The sequence below is a fragment of the Xyrauchen texanus genome, chromosome 9 (genome assembly GCF_025860055.1).
Source record: "Xyrauchen texanus isolate HMW12.3.18 chromosome 9, RBS_HiC_50CHRs, whole genome shotgun sequence".
In the NCBI taxonomy this organism is placed as follows: domain Eukaryota; kingdom Metazoa; phylum Chordata; class Actinopteri; order Cypriniformes; family Catostomidae; genus Xyrauchen; species Xyrauchen texanus.
Genome location: NC_068284.1, coordinates 43,524,286 through 43,542,741, shown reverse-complemented (window position 1 = coordinate 43,542,741; position 18,456 = coordinate 43,524,286). Strand labels below are relative to the sequence as shown.

At 39.0% G+C, this 18,456-nt stretch overlaps 1 protein-coding gene across 1 annotated transcript in view; it reads right to left on the bottom strand.

Annotated features, from left to right (window-relative positions):
* LOC127648681 (zinc finger CCHC domain-containing protein 2-like) overlaps nucleotides 1–18,141 on the bottom strand; it is a 29,310-nt gene extending 11,169 nt beyond the window's left edge. The window contains exons 1-3 of the mRNA XM_052133399.1: nucleotides 17,413–18,141; nucleotides 12,069–12,177; nucleotides 11,915–11,985 (exon numbers count right to left, since the gene is read on the bottom strand). Of these exons, the coding sequence (XP_051989359.1) occupies nucleotides 11,915–11,985; nucleotides 12,069–12,177; nucleotides 17,413–17,988 (756 nt within the window). The 5' untranslated portion in view covers nucleotides 17,989–18,141. The remainder of the gene's footprint in view (nucleotides 1–11,914; nucleotides 11,986–12,068; nucleotides 12,178–17,412) is intronic.
* Between the last annotated feature and the right edge of the window lie 315 nt (nucleotides 18,142–18,456).

Below are 18,456 nucleotides of genomic sequence, written 5' to 3'. Positions count from 1 at the left end.
TTCAGGGGGGTTGACGATATAATCGGATATCGTAATATTTTTAAATGGCGATAATCGTTGAAGTATTGTAAAAATGAAGTCATTTTATGGAGACCAGCACAAACACGTGTACTTAATTCCATACTGCAACATGTTACCTAATATTTGTTGCATATTTGATTGTTTTTAAGTAGTCTATGGCCATAATAAATATTTTATTGAAAAACGTAGTTTTTGAAAATAGTAAATTATTAGTTTGTGCTGTCTCTCTTGAAAAAAATGCATCAACCAAAAATTTTAAAATCGTCTCCTTGGTGAAATAAACTAAAACATATATTCTGACACCTGTCTGAGACTACTGTGCCCTTCAAGTGGACTTGGAAAATCGTAATTATGAGATCTGAGCACATGAAGTCGGAAGTTCAAGTGGGAAACTCGGAATTCTAGATGATACCAGAGTTGCCGAGATGGGAGGGGTCCTAAACTTTCAACATTGTGGAGGAGAGTACAGTTTCTGTAGTGAATGACAAGTTTTGTTATTTTTTCTAAATACAGCAAATTTTTAGCACATGCTGTTTTGTTCATATTAATTTATGTACATCAGCAACCATTCAATGCATGTTGGACATTGAAACACCATGAAAATAGCTTGTATTTGGCTCAAATTGTATTATTGTCAACAAGCTAACTGAGTGATATGCATTATGGTGTCAAAAGTTCCATAAGAAATATGAATGAATGAACCTGGCGTCGTCCATGCTTCCTGTTCTTTCAGACAACAAAGCACATGAACACAACGTACTCGTAACCACTTCAGAACTGGGAAGCAGGAAAATTCCGATAGCACATGAAGGCAGCATATTACCTAATTTTCAATGCTTACAATGTGTTGGGTAAATAAAATATCCAAATGGACTCCCTCATTGGAATCTGGGCATACCAGAAGTATTACAACTGGCCCAAATCTAGACAATGATATCAAAATGTATGCCCAGAATGTTTCTGAATTAATTATTTGCCTAACTAGGTCATTACACCACATTAAAGTGATTTTACACGGGAAGTGGTCACCGCACTTTCCCTATTCATTTCCAATGAGAGAGAGGCGGCAGGTGGCAAGACAGAGCTGGCAGTCGAATTGGTGCTTCTTTCCAAGCTCGTTCACGAGAAACCTGACGCTTTGTTGTGACTGCTTACGGCACATTTCAGCTGTTATATTTCCGCGGCTGCCGTTTATCACTGACCAATCAGAGCTTAATTTATTCACAACCAATCAAATGACACTTAGTATACTCGCTGTTGCTGAATTTCCTCCTGACATATAACGTTTCTTTAGAGTTTAGAGGCATAAATAGGAAAACAGCTTAATTAAAAGCTGTGAGTGGATGAGTCGGTGTACCAGGTGAAAATAGACTATGGAAACATGTATCGCTTATGTGGCTAAAATAGATAACTAAAAATGTGACGTACACAAATGGACCATGGACTGTATACTTTAATTTTCTCTTCAGCAACAGATGTCTGAAACATCAAATTTAGATAAACAGAAAAGTTGTAGCTCTCCCATTATAATTATTGACGTGATGTTATTTATACTATACCAATAAAAATATGAAGTAACATCCAGTCTGTTTCTTTAGTCATAAAAAATAAGGAACTCATCAAATGTGGATACAGGTGGCTAGACGCCATCAATCAGGGGCGTTGCTAGGATCTTGATACATTGGGGGCTTAGCCCAGTCCCCCCCACCCACCCCCGCCCGCCCACAAGCCGGCCCGCTTTTGGTAACTACTTCTTCTACTCATAGGCACATAATAATAAGCAATAATAATATAAATGGGGGGTCTGGGGGACCTCCCCCAGGAAATGTTGGCCATTAAACACTTCATTTCCTGCATTCAGGTGCATTTTTTTTGCATTTTAAATGATAGGTAAAAAGATAGAACGCTTTATTTGTAGAACTGTAACAGCTATTCACAGAAACACAAATAAATAATACATGAATATTAATTAATAATGTATCCTGAATATTACTTGTAACATTGGATAATGGGAAAAGGTAGAGGTGACTTGTTGAGTCAGTGACATGAATCTAATTATCTATTAATCTAACCAAATTAACCTCAAAAACATGAAGTTTAGTACTGTTTTCCGAGCTCACTCACTTTGGGATTGTAGCCGAGGCCGTTTGCTGGCCTCAGGAGGTGGAGGACTGCCGTCTTGACGGCGCTTAAAAAATTGCCGGATATCCATTTTTACATTAGACGTTTGGGCTAGTGAGTGACGGATGAATCTTGATGCAGTCTGCTGCTTCCTGCTGATTGGTCAACAAGACAGCACGCTGTATATAGCTGGTAGTAGTCAATATCGATGCACGCGCATGGAGCGCATTATGAAAGACTTCGTCTTAGGTTTAAACAACCTATGAAACTATTAATGAACAATATGAAACTAAAACGACATAAGCTTAATTTAAAATGGCTTAGGAACTATCTATTTAGAGGTGGATAAACGCAATTTAGAGGTGGATAAACCCACTTTGGAGGTGGGTAAACGCTATTTCCGAATTTTGGGAGGTGCGTAAACGGCGTTTATGTGCGTTTAGCCTCCACTACATCGTGTTTCAATCGCCAAATCAGATGTATAGGCTACTTCATCTACATTCCTCACGAGAAACGGATTATGGCTCACAAAATGGATTAGCTATAGGCGAAATAGTAAGGTCCCACGTACTTTATATATACAGTACATGTTCTGCATTAATACCACAGTGAGTAACTTACAGGGCTAGTAAGTTAGACCAGGGTTTGCTTAAGAGCCTTCACCGACCTGAGCTTAATGATGAGGAACGAGCCAGTAGATAACTCTTCTTGCCTCCCTCGTGATCGTTCATGACTCCTTATTTTACTTTTTTAAAAAGTGTCTAATGTCCATAATAGCTACCACCAGAAGCCACAAACAACAATGACAGTCAAGCCCTAAAGCTGTAAGTTAACCGATGACTCTTTCAGGCTCTCTCCTCTGGTACGCACTCTAAATACAAGCATTCTGTAACCATAGTAACTTTGATCTGCTTGAACACATTTTAATCGTCTTTAATACATGATTCGAAGGATAGATTAAAAGACCCGGTACATTTTTTAAATAAATACAAAATTATTAAAAATAATAATAATTATCAATAAATGCAATTTTTTGAGATCCGGGGCTATAAAAAAAACATCCGGGGCTGAAGCCCCGGATGCCCATGTCTAACGACTCGCCTGCCATCAATGTTTACAATTACATTGTTTAGCCTTGATATTATAATTTTACATTAATATAAAAAATAGCTTATTACAATATTTATAGTTATAAAACATTTCATGAAAAAAAGTGGCCTGCAATCACTTACATAAACACGAATACAATATTTACAGTAATTGTCTCATAGACGCAGCAGAAGTAGGGGGCATTATACTAGCGCATTTCGCACCACTTCTCATGTGAATGGAAAACGCCTGTACAAACGAGAGGCAGCGTCCTGGGTAAAAACCTCCTTAATACTATGTACTTAATACTTAATACTTAATACACTTTGAGTTAGTTCATCAAAACTTAAACTCACACAAATATTTTAGAGAAAAGAAAGTAGAAACTGAAGACTTGGTGCTACACCAAAGAGAGCATTTAACAATGCATAACTAGCAGTTGTCAGATCAGATGATGTTGAGATGCTGGAGAAGACTTAAACAAGTGTCTACCCCAAACTCAAATTTAACTAATCCTAACCACTAACCCAAACTAAACCTTACTTCAACCACTAAACCTAAACTTCAACCTTAACACCAATCCCAAACCCTAAAAGGCACAGTTACAGTTACCTGTATACGGGTATAAATTCTGTGGGCAAAATACAGTCAATTCAAAACCTGTGTGATTGTGAATTTCGCGCGATGGTCTTCCCATGGCACAGAATTTAACCTCGTGGAGTTAAAGTTTGGTGAACTACAACAGGCGAATTTCCATGTTGTCCAATAGGAAGTTGCTTTACTTGGCAGTGACCTCTTGGGTGGTGCTCTGTACACAGCTACTCTGAATATTCACATTGGACAGGGATATAATTTTAGCATCGATTTACTTTTTAACATCACGCTCACAGAGTATAAAGTGCAGCATTAAAAGGTTGCTTGGCAATTTGTTTTTTGCTGGTGTACAAGCACTCAACATCTGCCCACACCTTCTTCGTCCCAATGGAATTTCGGCATACAAAGGTGAACGTGACTGCACCTTAACCCAAAGTAAACATTACTTCAAACCCTAACTAGGGCATAGCGATATGGCTACAAAACTTGTTTCTCTATATTTCTATAGTATATTTGATATCTTGATAATTTCAACCAAATAGCCATTTTAGCCAAGGGTGGGTTGCACCAGTAAGGATTAAATTAAGCAGAGTTTAGAGCTAATCCAGGGTTTGTTGATCCAAGTTTTATTTTAACTTCAGTTGTGTTGCACCACTTAATTTTAAACATGGTTTAAAAATCAGAGATGACATTTTTAATCTGTGATTAAAAAGGTCACCTCCAGTGAATTGTGTCCTCCATGATGGATTCTGAACTTAGCTGTAGATCTTTAGTACACTGTACACAAAGTTTGGTGCAACAAAATGATCCACCAAAATGAACCTTGATTTAATTTAAATTTAAGATTAATCCTTTTTGCAACCCATCCAAAGTCTAGTAAGAATAGAAATAATGAATAAATGATATTTTCCAGTTTTTCACTAAATCAACACAATGAAAAGATGAATATTTAAGGAACTGGCTGAACACATTTTAATGGTAAACTTAAAACCAACATAAACAAACGTGTAGCGCAGCCACAGGCTTCTCCCGCTCTCGAACCGGCGTCTCCTGCCATCCCTTATCTTGCTTTCCCGCTGAGCCTGCCCTACTCCTATTCACATTCAGGCCGGTGCGCCACCACATCTGGGGGGGGAGACGCTGCCTATTCCTCAGCCGGAGGCCCACCCTGCCTCCTGTGAATCTGGAGGAAAGACGAGGGGAAGCGTGGGGAGAGGAAAAAGGCAAAGAGAGAGAGAGAGAGAGAGAGAGAGAGAGCGCAGAGGAGAGAAGAACTTGCTCGAAGGCCTCCCGGACGTTTCGTCGCCCGGTCCTCAACCACTCCTCCGCCAGACGCTAGCCTCCCCCGGTGAACTGCAGCGGGTCCTCCGGCACCTGGCGGACGGAACCGCTCCTCCCCTTCTCGGCAGACGGCTATGGTACCTCAGGCTCTCGACGGCCGGTAGTGACCCCTCCATCCCCAGGCAGACAGCTCTGTGTGTGTGTGTGTGTGTGTGTGTGTGTGTGTGTGTGTGTGTGTCTGTGTCTCTCTCTCCAGCATTCCCGACTCCTCTTATCTCTCTCCCACTGATTGGGAAACTCAGCACCTGGAGTGCACACTCACAGCCCGGCCATGCCCTCCTCCTCATCACAGTTTTCTAAGCACAACTTGCAAGTATGCGATTTACAAATGCAAATGCTTCCAACTATTCAAGTTTGAAGACATTATTACATTCCGAAATGAGAAATGACAAGTCATAAGGCAATGCAAATACATGTTTCCATAAGGGGCGTTACATCAGACATTAGGATAAGCTCTCTTCTATGGCCAGTTTTTAATTTGTAGAGTATCTGAGTGAGCAAGTAAGTTAAAGGTAAAGTTTTTATAACTACTGTAGCTACCGGAATAAAAAAACATTTCCATCACCCCCTTTAGAACTGAGGTTTGTTATCACAGCAACGCAAAAACGTATGTATTAGTAAACACAAAACATGTGGGGTTTCAAATAAAATTCATCTTTATCAATAGAAGTGCAGCGTAGTTCTAGCGGGAAGACTAGCAGCTGTACATCATCACATCATTAGCTGGGTATTTCCTAGCCAATCGCATGTAAGCCATTGCTTTATAAGTCTGCTCACAATCTATCACATTGCTGTTTCAGTGTGCTAACACGGCAACCTCCACCACCCCACCACCACCAGTTGAGCCCTGTCCCGCACGGGGGTAGGCTCCTCACCCCTGCCTCCTATCTCCGGCAGGACATGACGGTTCCGGGTACAACTACCTCGGACCGCCGGATGGGGCCTACTCCAAAGAGAGAGTCATTACTTTCTGTTTTAAATTTATCAAATAAATGGCATCTTAAACTTCACTCAAGCCTGCGTGTCTTTACGATAGAAGTAACTTTCTTTTTCATAGATTCTTGCTTAAAACAGTTGACGTGTCAACTGTCTGGTTCTTCAAAAGGATAAACACAGCCACAGCCATGATTTGTTTGTGTCTTTACACAATGAGAAGAAAATCCAGGCAGATTGAGAATCGATAAAATAAATGACTGCAGCTGTGAAATTTCTGGCAGATATCCATTTAGAAAATGTCAATAAGATGATGTCTGTAATTGGTTTAATTCATCTTTCCCAGGCACCAAAGAAATTGTTGAAGTGTTTATCTGTAACTTCACAACCACTTTTTCAAAACCAGGGTAGCCCATCGTGCAGAGTAAACATTTTTATCCTTAACAAAAGCTGGCAGGATGTTTCGTCTGCTTCTCCAGTGAATACTGATATCTTAATCTTAGGGTAACATCCAGCAGGCTTGGCGAGACACAGGTGCTCAGAGTAAGTCTAGAAAAGGATGGCGAATTCATCTGCCACTGACATATGGGGATATCTGATTTGGATGCGACTCACAGACTACATCAAGAAGACTTTAAAAGGGAAAGTCTGCCAAAAAAATGTAAATTCAGTCATAATTTATTCACCTTCATGTTGTTTCTAATCTGCAGTCCTTATATTCTCTCTTGGAACACAAAAAAAAATGTTAGGTTTAATTGTTAGGATTAGTCACCTTTAATATATACCCATTTCTTATAGGGCCCTTCCACAAGACTGTTAGCGAAGGGTACATTCATACACTAATGCCATGTTTCCTTCAGAGTACCCACTTCAAGGGCTCTTACAGTTCAGTGTGTGTTTAGGGCATAGGGAGGATCACTTTCGATTGGAATCAGCCCCGATCGGCTGTAGCACGCACTCTTAAGGCACCTTCACTTCATTTTCTTTAATAATCCCACAATTTACAAAAAAATCTCATCACGCATTATTACTGTTATTGTGAGATTATGATGAGATTTTAATTTAGTTTTATTTAACTATATTCATTTAATTATAAAAATGTCTCCCCATTTTCTGAACGACCATAGGGGCACACTTGCGGCCCTGCTGACCCTGTTCTGTGCACGTCAGAGAAATGAATAACAGGCACAGCAACGGCGCTACAACATGGGCCGCCATCTTGATTGTATTTGGTTGAATAAATCACATTACTGCATAACATGACAACAAATGCATCATTGTTTTCAGACATCTCCGTTTTGCCTGTCCACACTACAACGCGAAGATGGCATGTTCAAATTTATCCACTTGGGAGACCGTTTTCAAAAAGCTCAGTTTTCGCAGAATTGGTTTAGACGAAAGGCCAAAACATAGAGAAACGGATACGTTTTCAAACCAAAACATATTAGTGTTGACGTGACCTAACTTTCCATTTGACTCTGTGATCTTTTATTGAAATATAATAGCTTTTTCTGCCTCTGAAATGACTATCCTTGTCAGCTGATGTCACCAAACACTCTTTCAACCACCTGTCGTGTAGAGACCATTTTCATAAGCCAATCATATGCTAAAAATCCCGCCCTAAATTGTTTATTATTATTATTGAATATCCAGTTTAACATACGCCATATTATGAAAGTAAAATGGGTTGCAAAACAGCATTTCATGTTGACTTTAAAACGTCCTTCCCAGTCCAAATGATCATTTATTCAAAGTAAAAATGCAAAATATTGTCAAAGCTGTGGATGATTGGCCACATTTACATCAATGACACCAGTCACAAAGAGACAATACAGAGGAAGTAGGACAGTTGTTAAACATATTTGAAATAAAACATGCAATTTTCTCGAAACATTGTGAGAAATGTTTTTGAATTTCTTCAGTGAAAAACTAATTTTGCTTAGTTTACTGTAATGCAGTTAAAAGGATATTTGTCATGCCATGACCCAGGCATTGTGATAATATTGTATTGTAGGATCCCAGGGCACTTCCCACCCCTCAAAATGACGTGATGCATTAGGCAAAGGAAAAGAAAATCACTCTGTCAGCCCGGTCTCTTTCTATCCGACAGTTTTGGCGGTGATCCATACTCTTGCTGTGAGCCAAGCTAAAGCCTCTTTGGTGAGGCTGTCAAGTGTGTATCAACAACCGGATGTTTACAGCTCAGGCTTTGCATGTTTCATTACTTGTCCCAGGGAGAAAGAAATCTCATGTACACAGCATAGCCTTACCTTCTCAACTAGTCTGGGGCCACAGGGGCTGAGATCATTTTAAGTCTTCTGAACTCCATGAATAATTCAGCAGGCAAATCTAAAGTAACAGCTTCTACTAAGAGATGTTGACGAACTTTAAATTGATTCAGATTGCACATGATACACTACAAAAAAATTTAAACAGATATTGATTGGCCCAATAAATGTGGTCTCTAAATTACAGATGGTGGAGGGAAGGGGTTGAAAAACAAGAGGGCTTCGTGATGTCAGCTAAAAAGTAAATATTTTCAGAGGCGGAGCAAGTTATCACATTCCAGTGAAGAAACGTGGCCAATTTTTTGAGGTTTTAAAAGCAGAAATGTGAAGTTTAGCTGTCAAAGTTTTTACAGTCTTTTTAGTGTTTACAGTGTTACATTGTCACGGCAATGAAGATGTAAAATTGGATATCTTTACACAGAAAAGGTTAGTAAGGGATTTTAATCGCACAAATCATGTTAACACGCATATTGTCTACATTTTGTGGCTTTACATTTGTGAGCATTTTATCGTTTATGGATTGCCCCATTCACTGTAAGTGTCACCTTGTCAGGTTGGGTTTCTGTCTGACGGGACCATGGCATTATCGTCCTGTGTCATATTTTGTGTACCTTCTTTGTGTAAGCACATGGATCCAGTTGCTAGTGACCACCGTGCGCCAGTTACCGCGTGGCGCTCTCCGGTGATGTCACGGTCCTGTCACCTTGAGATATTGTCTAACGAAGCCAGTGGCATCATCATTCTCGGTTTGTTTTGGTCAAGGCGTGTTTACGATTTGCAGAGACGAGGTGTCCTCTGTGGATGACCAGCTGACACACAGCAAATTGGAAGGCAACCACACACCCGACAAGTGGGCAGCCAACAGATACACAAGAAAGGACCAACTAGGCAGAGTGTGTTTAGTTACTGTACACCAAACAACAATCTCTACAACGTTCAGTCAAATTCAACTACAATAAACATTCAACAACATTGAACGATCCAGTGTCGGACATGACACGAGGGGATTTAAATAAGCAGGAAACAAACAAGGGGCAGGTGTCGCTTGCAGCTGAAAGTTGTCATGATCAGCGTTCCCATGGAAACAGTCAGGGTTCCCATGGAAACGCTGATTCCGCGTGCCAGAGGTTGCAGCGTGAAGCATTTACATGTTTCCATTGATCATGATATAAATATTGTGGGATTGTACTCATGTGAATTTTACACAACCCAAAATGTGCAGCGCACGAGAGCACTTTATAAACTGTTCAAAAAGATCATAATAAGCATTCAGTTTAACGTGGATCGGTTGCTGCATCAGGTGTGTTGACAGAGTGATTGCGCTTAAGAGTTGTTTCTCTCCAGAACATGACTTACATTTGACAGCTATTTACTGTTTTATAATGTATGCATGTTATGAATTCAAAATCAGGCACGTATTACAATGTGTTTCACAAAATTTGAGTTTTTACCACCTGCGAGTCTCCATTAAACTTCACTGAGCAAGCTAGCACACGCATCCGCGTCAATCAAACTGATCGCAAGGAGAAAGAGAGCGCCATCACTTTAATTCAACTAGTGCTTCATCATACCGTGCTTTAAGTTTCAATGTAATCAATTGTGCAGCTTTCATTGATGTTACACTGATGTCTCAGAAGTAAAAAGTGTGCAGTTTACACAGCTTACACATTATTTAAAAGAATAGTTTAGAAAAATGTAAATCAGCAACAATACTATTTTAAAACCCACAATATTAATTAAAAATACTTAAATGTATGTAATCAGTGACATTGTACAAGCATATGCATCTAAGATAATTTTTAAGAATTATTCATATTTCTATTCTGGTGTCACTATTGCCCTCTGCTGGGCTGATATTTTTGTCCCACCCAATCCCTGATGGATCATTTTACTCTTTGTAGAACAAAAAGTACTGTTCACTAAAGTTTTACAAGTAATGAAAGGAACTGTTTTGCATATGTACTGTAAGTAGTAATAATAATAATAATAATAATAATAACAGTGAAGCATGCTGCACACATATACACATATATTTGTATTACCAAATCACAGAATTTGCACTTAAATAATCATACTGAGGCATTGGCGAACGGCTTATATGGAGGTGTAAAACTTATGTCAAAAATACACATCCAAATAAAAGCTTGATTCAAAATAAGGCTAGATGCCTGAAATTAAAGAAACTGTGATAAAGGGGACTGGGTAGCTCAGTGGTAATGACGCTGGCTACCACCCCTGGAGTTCGCTAGTTAGAATCCCAGGGTGTGCGGAGTGACTCCAGCCAGGTCTGCTAAGCAAGGGTAGAGGGTTGCTAGGGAGCGATTTTTGGCATCGTAATGTGCCTGTTATGTGTCTAGCTAGCTCACTACGTTTTGAGACGTTTGAGAGTAAATGTAAACCTAAACGGGTCACATTTATTTCTGTGACCCGTTTAGGTTTCAAAGTGCAAAGTGCAAACAAAGTAACTGCATTCAAGTATGCCATAAACATAATGCGTAAAAACACACAGAGCTAACATGCATGTGCATGTTAGTTGCTAGGGAGGGTAGAGTCACATGTGGTTACCTCCTCGTGGTTGCTATAATGTGGCTCGTTCTTGGTGGGGCACGTGGTGAGTTGAGCATGGATGCCGTGAAGCCTCCACGGCGACGTGCTCAACAAGCCACATAATAAGATGTGTGGGTTGACAGTCTCAGATGCAAAAGCAGCTGGGATTCGTCCTCCGCCACCCTGATCAAGGCGAATCACTACGCGACCACGAGGACTTAAAAGCACATTGGGAATTGGGCATGCCAAATTGGGAGGAAAAAAAGAAAATAAATTGTGATAGAAATATATTATACATTATATACAATATATTATACGTATACTATAGCTGTACAGTAAAATGTAATATGCCATGAATGATGAGGACCGCTTCACAGCTCGCGCTGTTTTCCCTTTGCCTTGTCGCGTGTGAAACGCCACATTAACCGTACAGTACAAAAACATTTAATATTCGCCATATATCTCCTACTGCATCATTCTTAACTGCTGAATCAAGTTTGTTGTCTTACACCACTATGCCAGTATTCCCCACCCCCTGTGATGCCATGACAGTGCTGTTGAAGTCTGAAAGGAGCCGCGTGTATTTTGCGAAATGAGTGATGATCTGTTTATGCGATCAGCCAAATTAACAATCAAGTCATAGAATGTGAATATTGTCCGATACCGATCGGTGGCTGATCGATCAGAGCATCCTTATCGAGAACCGTGAAATTTCACTGGTATCGGTACCGACTACTGAAATTTTGTTATCGTGACAACCCTACTTGGCACACATCCAAAATGTTACTGCTCATTTTAGCATTCGAATGTGAATTTTTATCTTAAATTAAACTTATATTTGAATTTTATTTTGACAGCCTTATCCCTTACTAACGTGTCACGCATCATCCAAATCATGTTCCACAACTAGAAAATCTTCTCAGCTTCTGTTAGATTAAATATATGTGTTGAAACTGTCTCCAAAGGGTTTTTGAACTTACCTCAAAACTATATTGCCTGCCATCTCCTCCCACAGATACATCCTTCAGAATGATCTTCTCAATATGAACCACTACAACATCAAAAGACTTCATCATTACAATGCTGCAATGGTGGATTTGGCTCAAAGGGTTTCAATATGTAGCAATGACATACCTTCCCTACGTGATGTGCTGCTGAGGTGCGAATTAGGATTGCTGCATAGAGTCCAGTCTACGTCATTTTCCTGGTGAGGACACAGAAACCCCGCTCTGGAAAACTGGCTCTGGAACAGCCAAAGAAAATAAAGTAACTAAACAGGTTAATAAAACCATCAATTTCGAACATTTATCAGATAAGGACAATTTTGAGACATTTGACATACATTTATTCACATAACATCTTCTTCCAACCTGGCATGATGAGAATGTTTTCATGTATTAAGTGATATTTCTGTAAACACTGACTGCAAAAATGCTGTGTGAAATGGCAGACAAAATCACAGCTAAATCTAAACATATTTAATGTTTAATATACAGTGATGTGGATCACTTTTTGACCAGTGTGATTATATTATGGCAGGGATAATCAAAACTTATTGGCTCACGTAACAGATTCACGACGGAAGCCTGTTTTCATTTTCCAGTCTCCAGTGTTTTAAATTTATGTTTAGCATGTAAAATAGCTTTACAGAGTCATGATGAATGTCTTTTGACAGTGTCTCAGGAGTGAGTAGATGACATGAAGCAATGGCCTAAGTTTAATTGCAATGATATCATTAACAACTTTTTTTACAACCTAAAACTCCACAAGTTGAACCAAAAAAAATTATATTTACTCCTTAAAATGGTGGTTGTTTTTGGTATGGATTGCTCGTTTCAGTAGCTTTTACATTGCTTGTTATGGAGTTGAAACCACAAAACAGTCCAGCGGCAATCAGAATCAACATGGCACCACCCAGTGGTTGGTCAGGAAAACTGTTGATACTTTGTTATTCCTCGTTCTGTTACAACTGCACATGCGACTGGTGTTTGCTAGTATCACAAAGCAGTTGTGGTGTGTATGTGTCTAAAGCGTTCGTATGGGTTTGCGGTGCTAAGAGTATACTTTGAAAGTTCTGAGCGCTAGATAATTAGCGAGACGGAACGGCATGTGGAAAAACTAGGTAATCCTAGCCTTAACAGTGATTTAGTACTCAACTTCAGTAAGCAACTGTGTGGATGTAGATCACGTGAGATTCACTGTGTGCAGCTATTGGTGGTAGGTGATGCAAATACTATGATCATGTTTACATTCAAACAAAAACGCTGATAACTACCAAAAATCAGCTCATTCAAAAAATCCAAAAGGTCAAGAAAAGCACATTTAATGAGACATGAAATAATTTGATTATTCTCTACAACATTTTCGCACAGTGGATAAGCAGGTTAAAACACTGGTAAATGCATTTATACACAGCATGAAACTGGAAGAGTGGCAAAAATACAAACCGGTCAACACCAAGGGTAATGCTTAAACAATTTCTGACCTTATTAAAAAGGCTGGTTAAAAAACATAGAATTTCCGATGTTCAAACGAAGATCGTGATGCAATCTCGATATCGAATTTTAAATCTCAAGATATACTGTATCTTTCACTCTGTGGCAACCTCATGTGGCAACACATGTGCAACTAAATCTCATCCTGCATGACTAAAAATGTCTATGATTAGCCACTGGCTGGTAAATGTTCAGATTTAACTCAACCATGATTGAGCAGTAAAGTGTATAAGATGTTATTATCACAGAGGCCCATTCACTGTGTGTTGAGAGTACAAGTTTGTATTTACGCGTTTTGTGTATCCAAAGACAAGATCCATGGATCCTTATGTCATGTCTCTTTTAATACCCTTTATGTTTTTTACAGTCAGCTGAGGAATAAATAAAAACATTTAATTCTAATCACACATGATGTACTAAAGAAACCATATGCGTCTTCTCTTGTTATACGAGCTTACTGGCTGATGTCACTGGTCTTAAAGAGACAGAACCAATTAAGCATGTGTTCTACATATCAATGTAAAATACTTGTAAATAGTACAAATGTTGCACAGTAAAAGTGTAACAAAAATATATTATGCAACATAATATATGCAGTTTCAAGACATTAATTGATGGAATGGACTGAATGTGAATTTTTTCAAGAGCTAAAATTTGACCAATTTGATGAAGACTAATGATCAAATATAATTTGTAAAATGTAACTTTAGTGATTGTAACTAGAAGAGTTGCCTAGAAGGTTCCTTTATAATTAAGTGCATTAGCTGAGAGAGGATTTATTTGATATGTAAGGAAAATGGACAATGTAACAAATGTACCCATATGAATCAATATCGGATTGAAATCGAAAGCTTAATCGGAATTTAATCGGAAAATCTGTATCAATACCCAGCCCTACCGATAAAGGAAAACAGTTTAACGCACAGCTTATTAAAAATAATCAGTGTAAAAATGTACGCGACCGATGTCATATCATGCCACAACAGCATGAGGCTCTCTACAATGGATGCGTATAACAAAACTTTCTAAAAACCGATGACGTGCTCGTACAATCAGCTGAAAGCTGTAGCGTATGCTGTCGGCATGACGCATTGCGATGGTCACATTCAGTGTAGACAGGATCGTGGATTACAATGAGAATAAATTGCTTTTGAATAGACAGGAAGCAAAGGTCAATCGTGTCACCTCAATACGTCAGCTCTCGTTTAAAATTAATAAATTTCAGTTGCCATATTTCTTGTCGCTTTGTTGTGTTGCACCTGTTAGGACATCATATAAATGTATGAATACTGTACATGTTCATCTAATCCTTACAAATCCAAAACATTCTATTAGTAAATCAGTGAAGTGCTAGAAATATTACATCAGAGGGCTTGTTCTGCGTGACACTTTTAATCAACCCAAATCAAAGCGATTTGAATGAGTTAATGCTCTCTTCCTCTTGCTTAATATCACTCTCAGCTTGACAAACAACAGGCCTTCATAAACAGAAACAGAGTGCCATTTAGGAGACCTGATTCAGTCTAATGAGTGTGGACATCTCATCATGCGCCCAATATCCCACATGGCCTCATTACAAAATACAAAGCCCACAATACAATCATTCACCTGGAGATCAAAAGAGATCAGGGAGGATAGCATTGGACATACAGTACTGTGCAAAAGTCTTAGGCACATAAGATGTTTCACAAAAGCATTTATCTTAAGATGGTTATTTATATTTTCAGCTTTTAGGAGATTTTAGACTTCCAAACATTACTTTTGCGAATAGAAAAGATTAGAATAGAAGAACAGGGAGCCCTGCAACAGATGTCATGGCCCCCCCACTAAACAACGTATCTGTCTGAGATTACATAAAGAGACAGCCTAAATAGATAGAAGAACTGTGGTGAATTCTCCAAGAAGCTTGGAACATCCTATCTGCCAACAACCAAGAAAAACTGTGTCCAGGTGTACCTAGGAGAATTGGTGCTGTTTTAAAAGCAAAGGTGGTCACACCAAATATTGATTTTTTTTTTATGTTTACTGGACTTTGTATGACATTAAATGATAAATGAAAACTATTTATGACATTATTTTTAAAGACATCCTCACTATGCAACATCTTTCACAAGAGCCTAACATTTTTGAACAATACTGTAAGTGACTTAAACTATAAGCTGGCATACACAGATGAACTGTGAACTGAACTTTCCTTTATAGTGGAAATTTTAAGAGCCATTAGTAAATGTCTGGTTGGGGAATATAATTGATTACACTTTCATTTTAACAGTATTTGCTCAAATTGTACCTGTCAGTTCCAGCCATTGTCCTGCATGTGTGTGACAATCCTTTGTAGGCTGTTCCTATTGGAATTCTAGATCTCGCTGTGATTTTCTTTAACATTATACAGGAAGACATTATTCCAATTCAATCCAACTAGAGTACTGATAACGATTACACAATACCCAAAACTATCTAAGAATCAAAAAGTATTAAAAAAAACTAGGAATATAAGTTTATCCAGCAGGATCTTAAATGATTCTTAGAGAATTCTTATTTGATCCAATTTGGATTGCTTCCAAATAATGATAGAAATTCCAAAAGTAATCAGTCAACATTCCATTTTGACTTGAGGATTAAACAATTTCCCTCTGACACCTATAAAACATGAATCTCTACTATATGTTGGGTAAATGTAACTGGTCATGTGTCTTGTGGGTTAAGATGATTACTCTTCCAGAAATAAATACTGTGACAGTATCATGGTACAGTTCTGATATCGTATGGTGATTCCATATAAATTCTATGGAACTAAAATATCATCATATTACAATTTCACAATGTTTGCATAATATTACCATGGTACAATAACCAAATAAACATGGTAATACTGTAGTATTTTTTGGACTTGAGTCTATACATAAATCACTGCATAGAAGAATATTTTTAGGTTCAATAAAAGTTAAAGGAATAGTTCACCCAACAATGGAAATTCTCTCATAATTTACGCCATCCCAGATGTGTATGATTTTCTTTCTTCAGAACACAAAGATTTTTAGAATATCTCAGCTCTGTAGGTCCATACAATGCAAGTCAACAGGGTCCAAAACTTTGAAGCTCAAAAAGCACATAAAACATATTATCATAAAAGTAATCAGCACGACTCCAGTGGTTAAATCCATGTCTTCAGAAGTGATATGATAGGTGTGGGTGAGAAACAGATCACTATTCAAGATTAAGATTCAATATAACAGATTCATTATTTACTATAAATTCTCCTCACTGGCACTTTGTGGCAAAATGCACAATGAATGCAAATCAACAAAAAACTCAGTCTTAGACAAGAGCGCTTAAGAGTGCTGTTTTAAAGTGGACATTTATAATATATATATATATATATGTATGTGTGTGTGATGTGTGTGTGTGTGTGTATACCACACCTATCATATCGTTTCTGAAGACATGGATTTAACCACTGGAGTCGTATGGATTACTTTCATGCTGTCTTTATGTGCTTTTTTGGGCTTCAAAATTTTGGGCCCTGTTGACTTGCATTGTATGGACCAACAGAGCTGAAACAGTCTTCTTAAATTCTTCGTTTGTGTTCAGCAGAAGAAAGAAAGTCATACACATCTGGGATGGCATGAGGGTGAGTAAATGATGAGAACTTTTCAGTTTTGGGTGAACTATTTATTTAAGCTCAATCAAAAGCATTTGTGGTATATTGTTTATTATCACACACACAATAATAGTAATTTCGACTCGTCCCTCCTTTTCTTTATAAACATTTTTTAAAAAAGCAAAACTTTTGCCCCATTCACTTCCGTTGCAAGTGCCTCACTGTAACACTTTTTGCTTAATTTATACATTTTTATTTTTTTTAGAAGGAGGATGGAGTCGACATTACATTTTGTGGTAATCATATTTATGCCACAAATGCTGTTGACTGGCTTTATCTTGTATTAATCACGGAATATTACTCCATATTTAATAACACACACCCATCCTTGGAGTCTTTCCAGCTGCGCTCGCAGCTCCTCGCGTTGATGGAAGCTGAACGCCGGGTGTAACGAGCCCATCGTGAAGAGCAACCGCAGCTGTTCGACCGTCTCCGGCTCCGGTAGAGCCCCGCACAGACCCGCCTCCATTCGGCTCAACGTCATGAATAGTATTCCGGCGCAATCCCTACTTTTGGATCCGAGAAGAGACAAATAAACGAGCAGTTTGGACAGCACCACCGGGTCGCTCACATCCACTAGCCCCACCAGATCAGCGGGGCTGTTGGCCCGGGTCTCGAAGTCTCGCAGGACGGAGAAATCTCTCCGGGCCAGATCCTCCAGACAGGCGCCGAGGAAACGTAGCTCCAACGGCTGACACATATGCAGCAGCCCGCAGAGCAGCTCTACGCGTCCGGCCGGGCTCAGCTGTAAGCCGAACCACTCGAACACCGCCTCCTTGTCGAGCGGAGCCGCTCCGGTACTGCTCTCTCGATGTCCCGGCCGATCGGTTCCGTTAACAGAATTCAAATCGCATCGGTGATTTTCGCCTCCCGCCGCTCGCAGCTTCATCTTCATCATTATCAGCCCTCAAACACGAACATTAGTGATGGAAGTCCATTGATGGTATTTTCTGACCAATATTTAGGCATCAAAACGCGATAAAATTCCAGGTTTGGTGGTGAATTTCGTTCAATTTTGCTTTCGGTAGTCTGACGGTGTGACTGTGGTCAATTTGCCAGATTATTCGCCTGCCGTGCCTCCAGAATATTCTGTCAATCATCCGTGACTCCTCCCATTCGTCCTTTTAGCCGCAGGGTCCTAACTACTCTATCGTTTGGCAGCCCCCTATCTTTATTTTTATGGATTCAACCATGGCGCTCTAAAAAAACAGTATTCAACGGACAAAATTAAACAAATACAAAAATATAAATTAAATAAATAACAATTTTTCAAGAATTAGGATACTAACTGAAACATTTTCCCTCACAATATTTTAGCAGACATTCATGATGTGTGTCCCCTTAATTTACACTGTATGCTATTTAG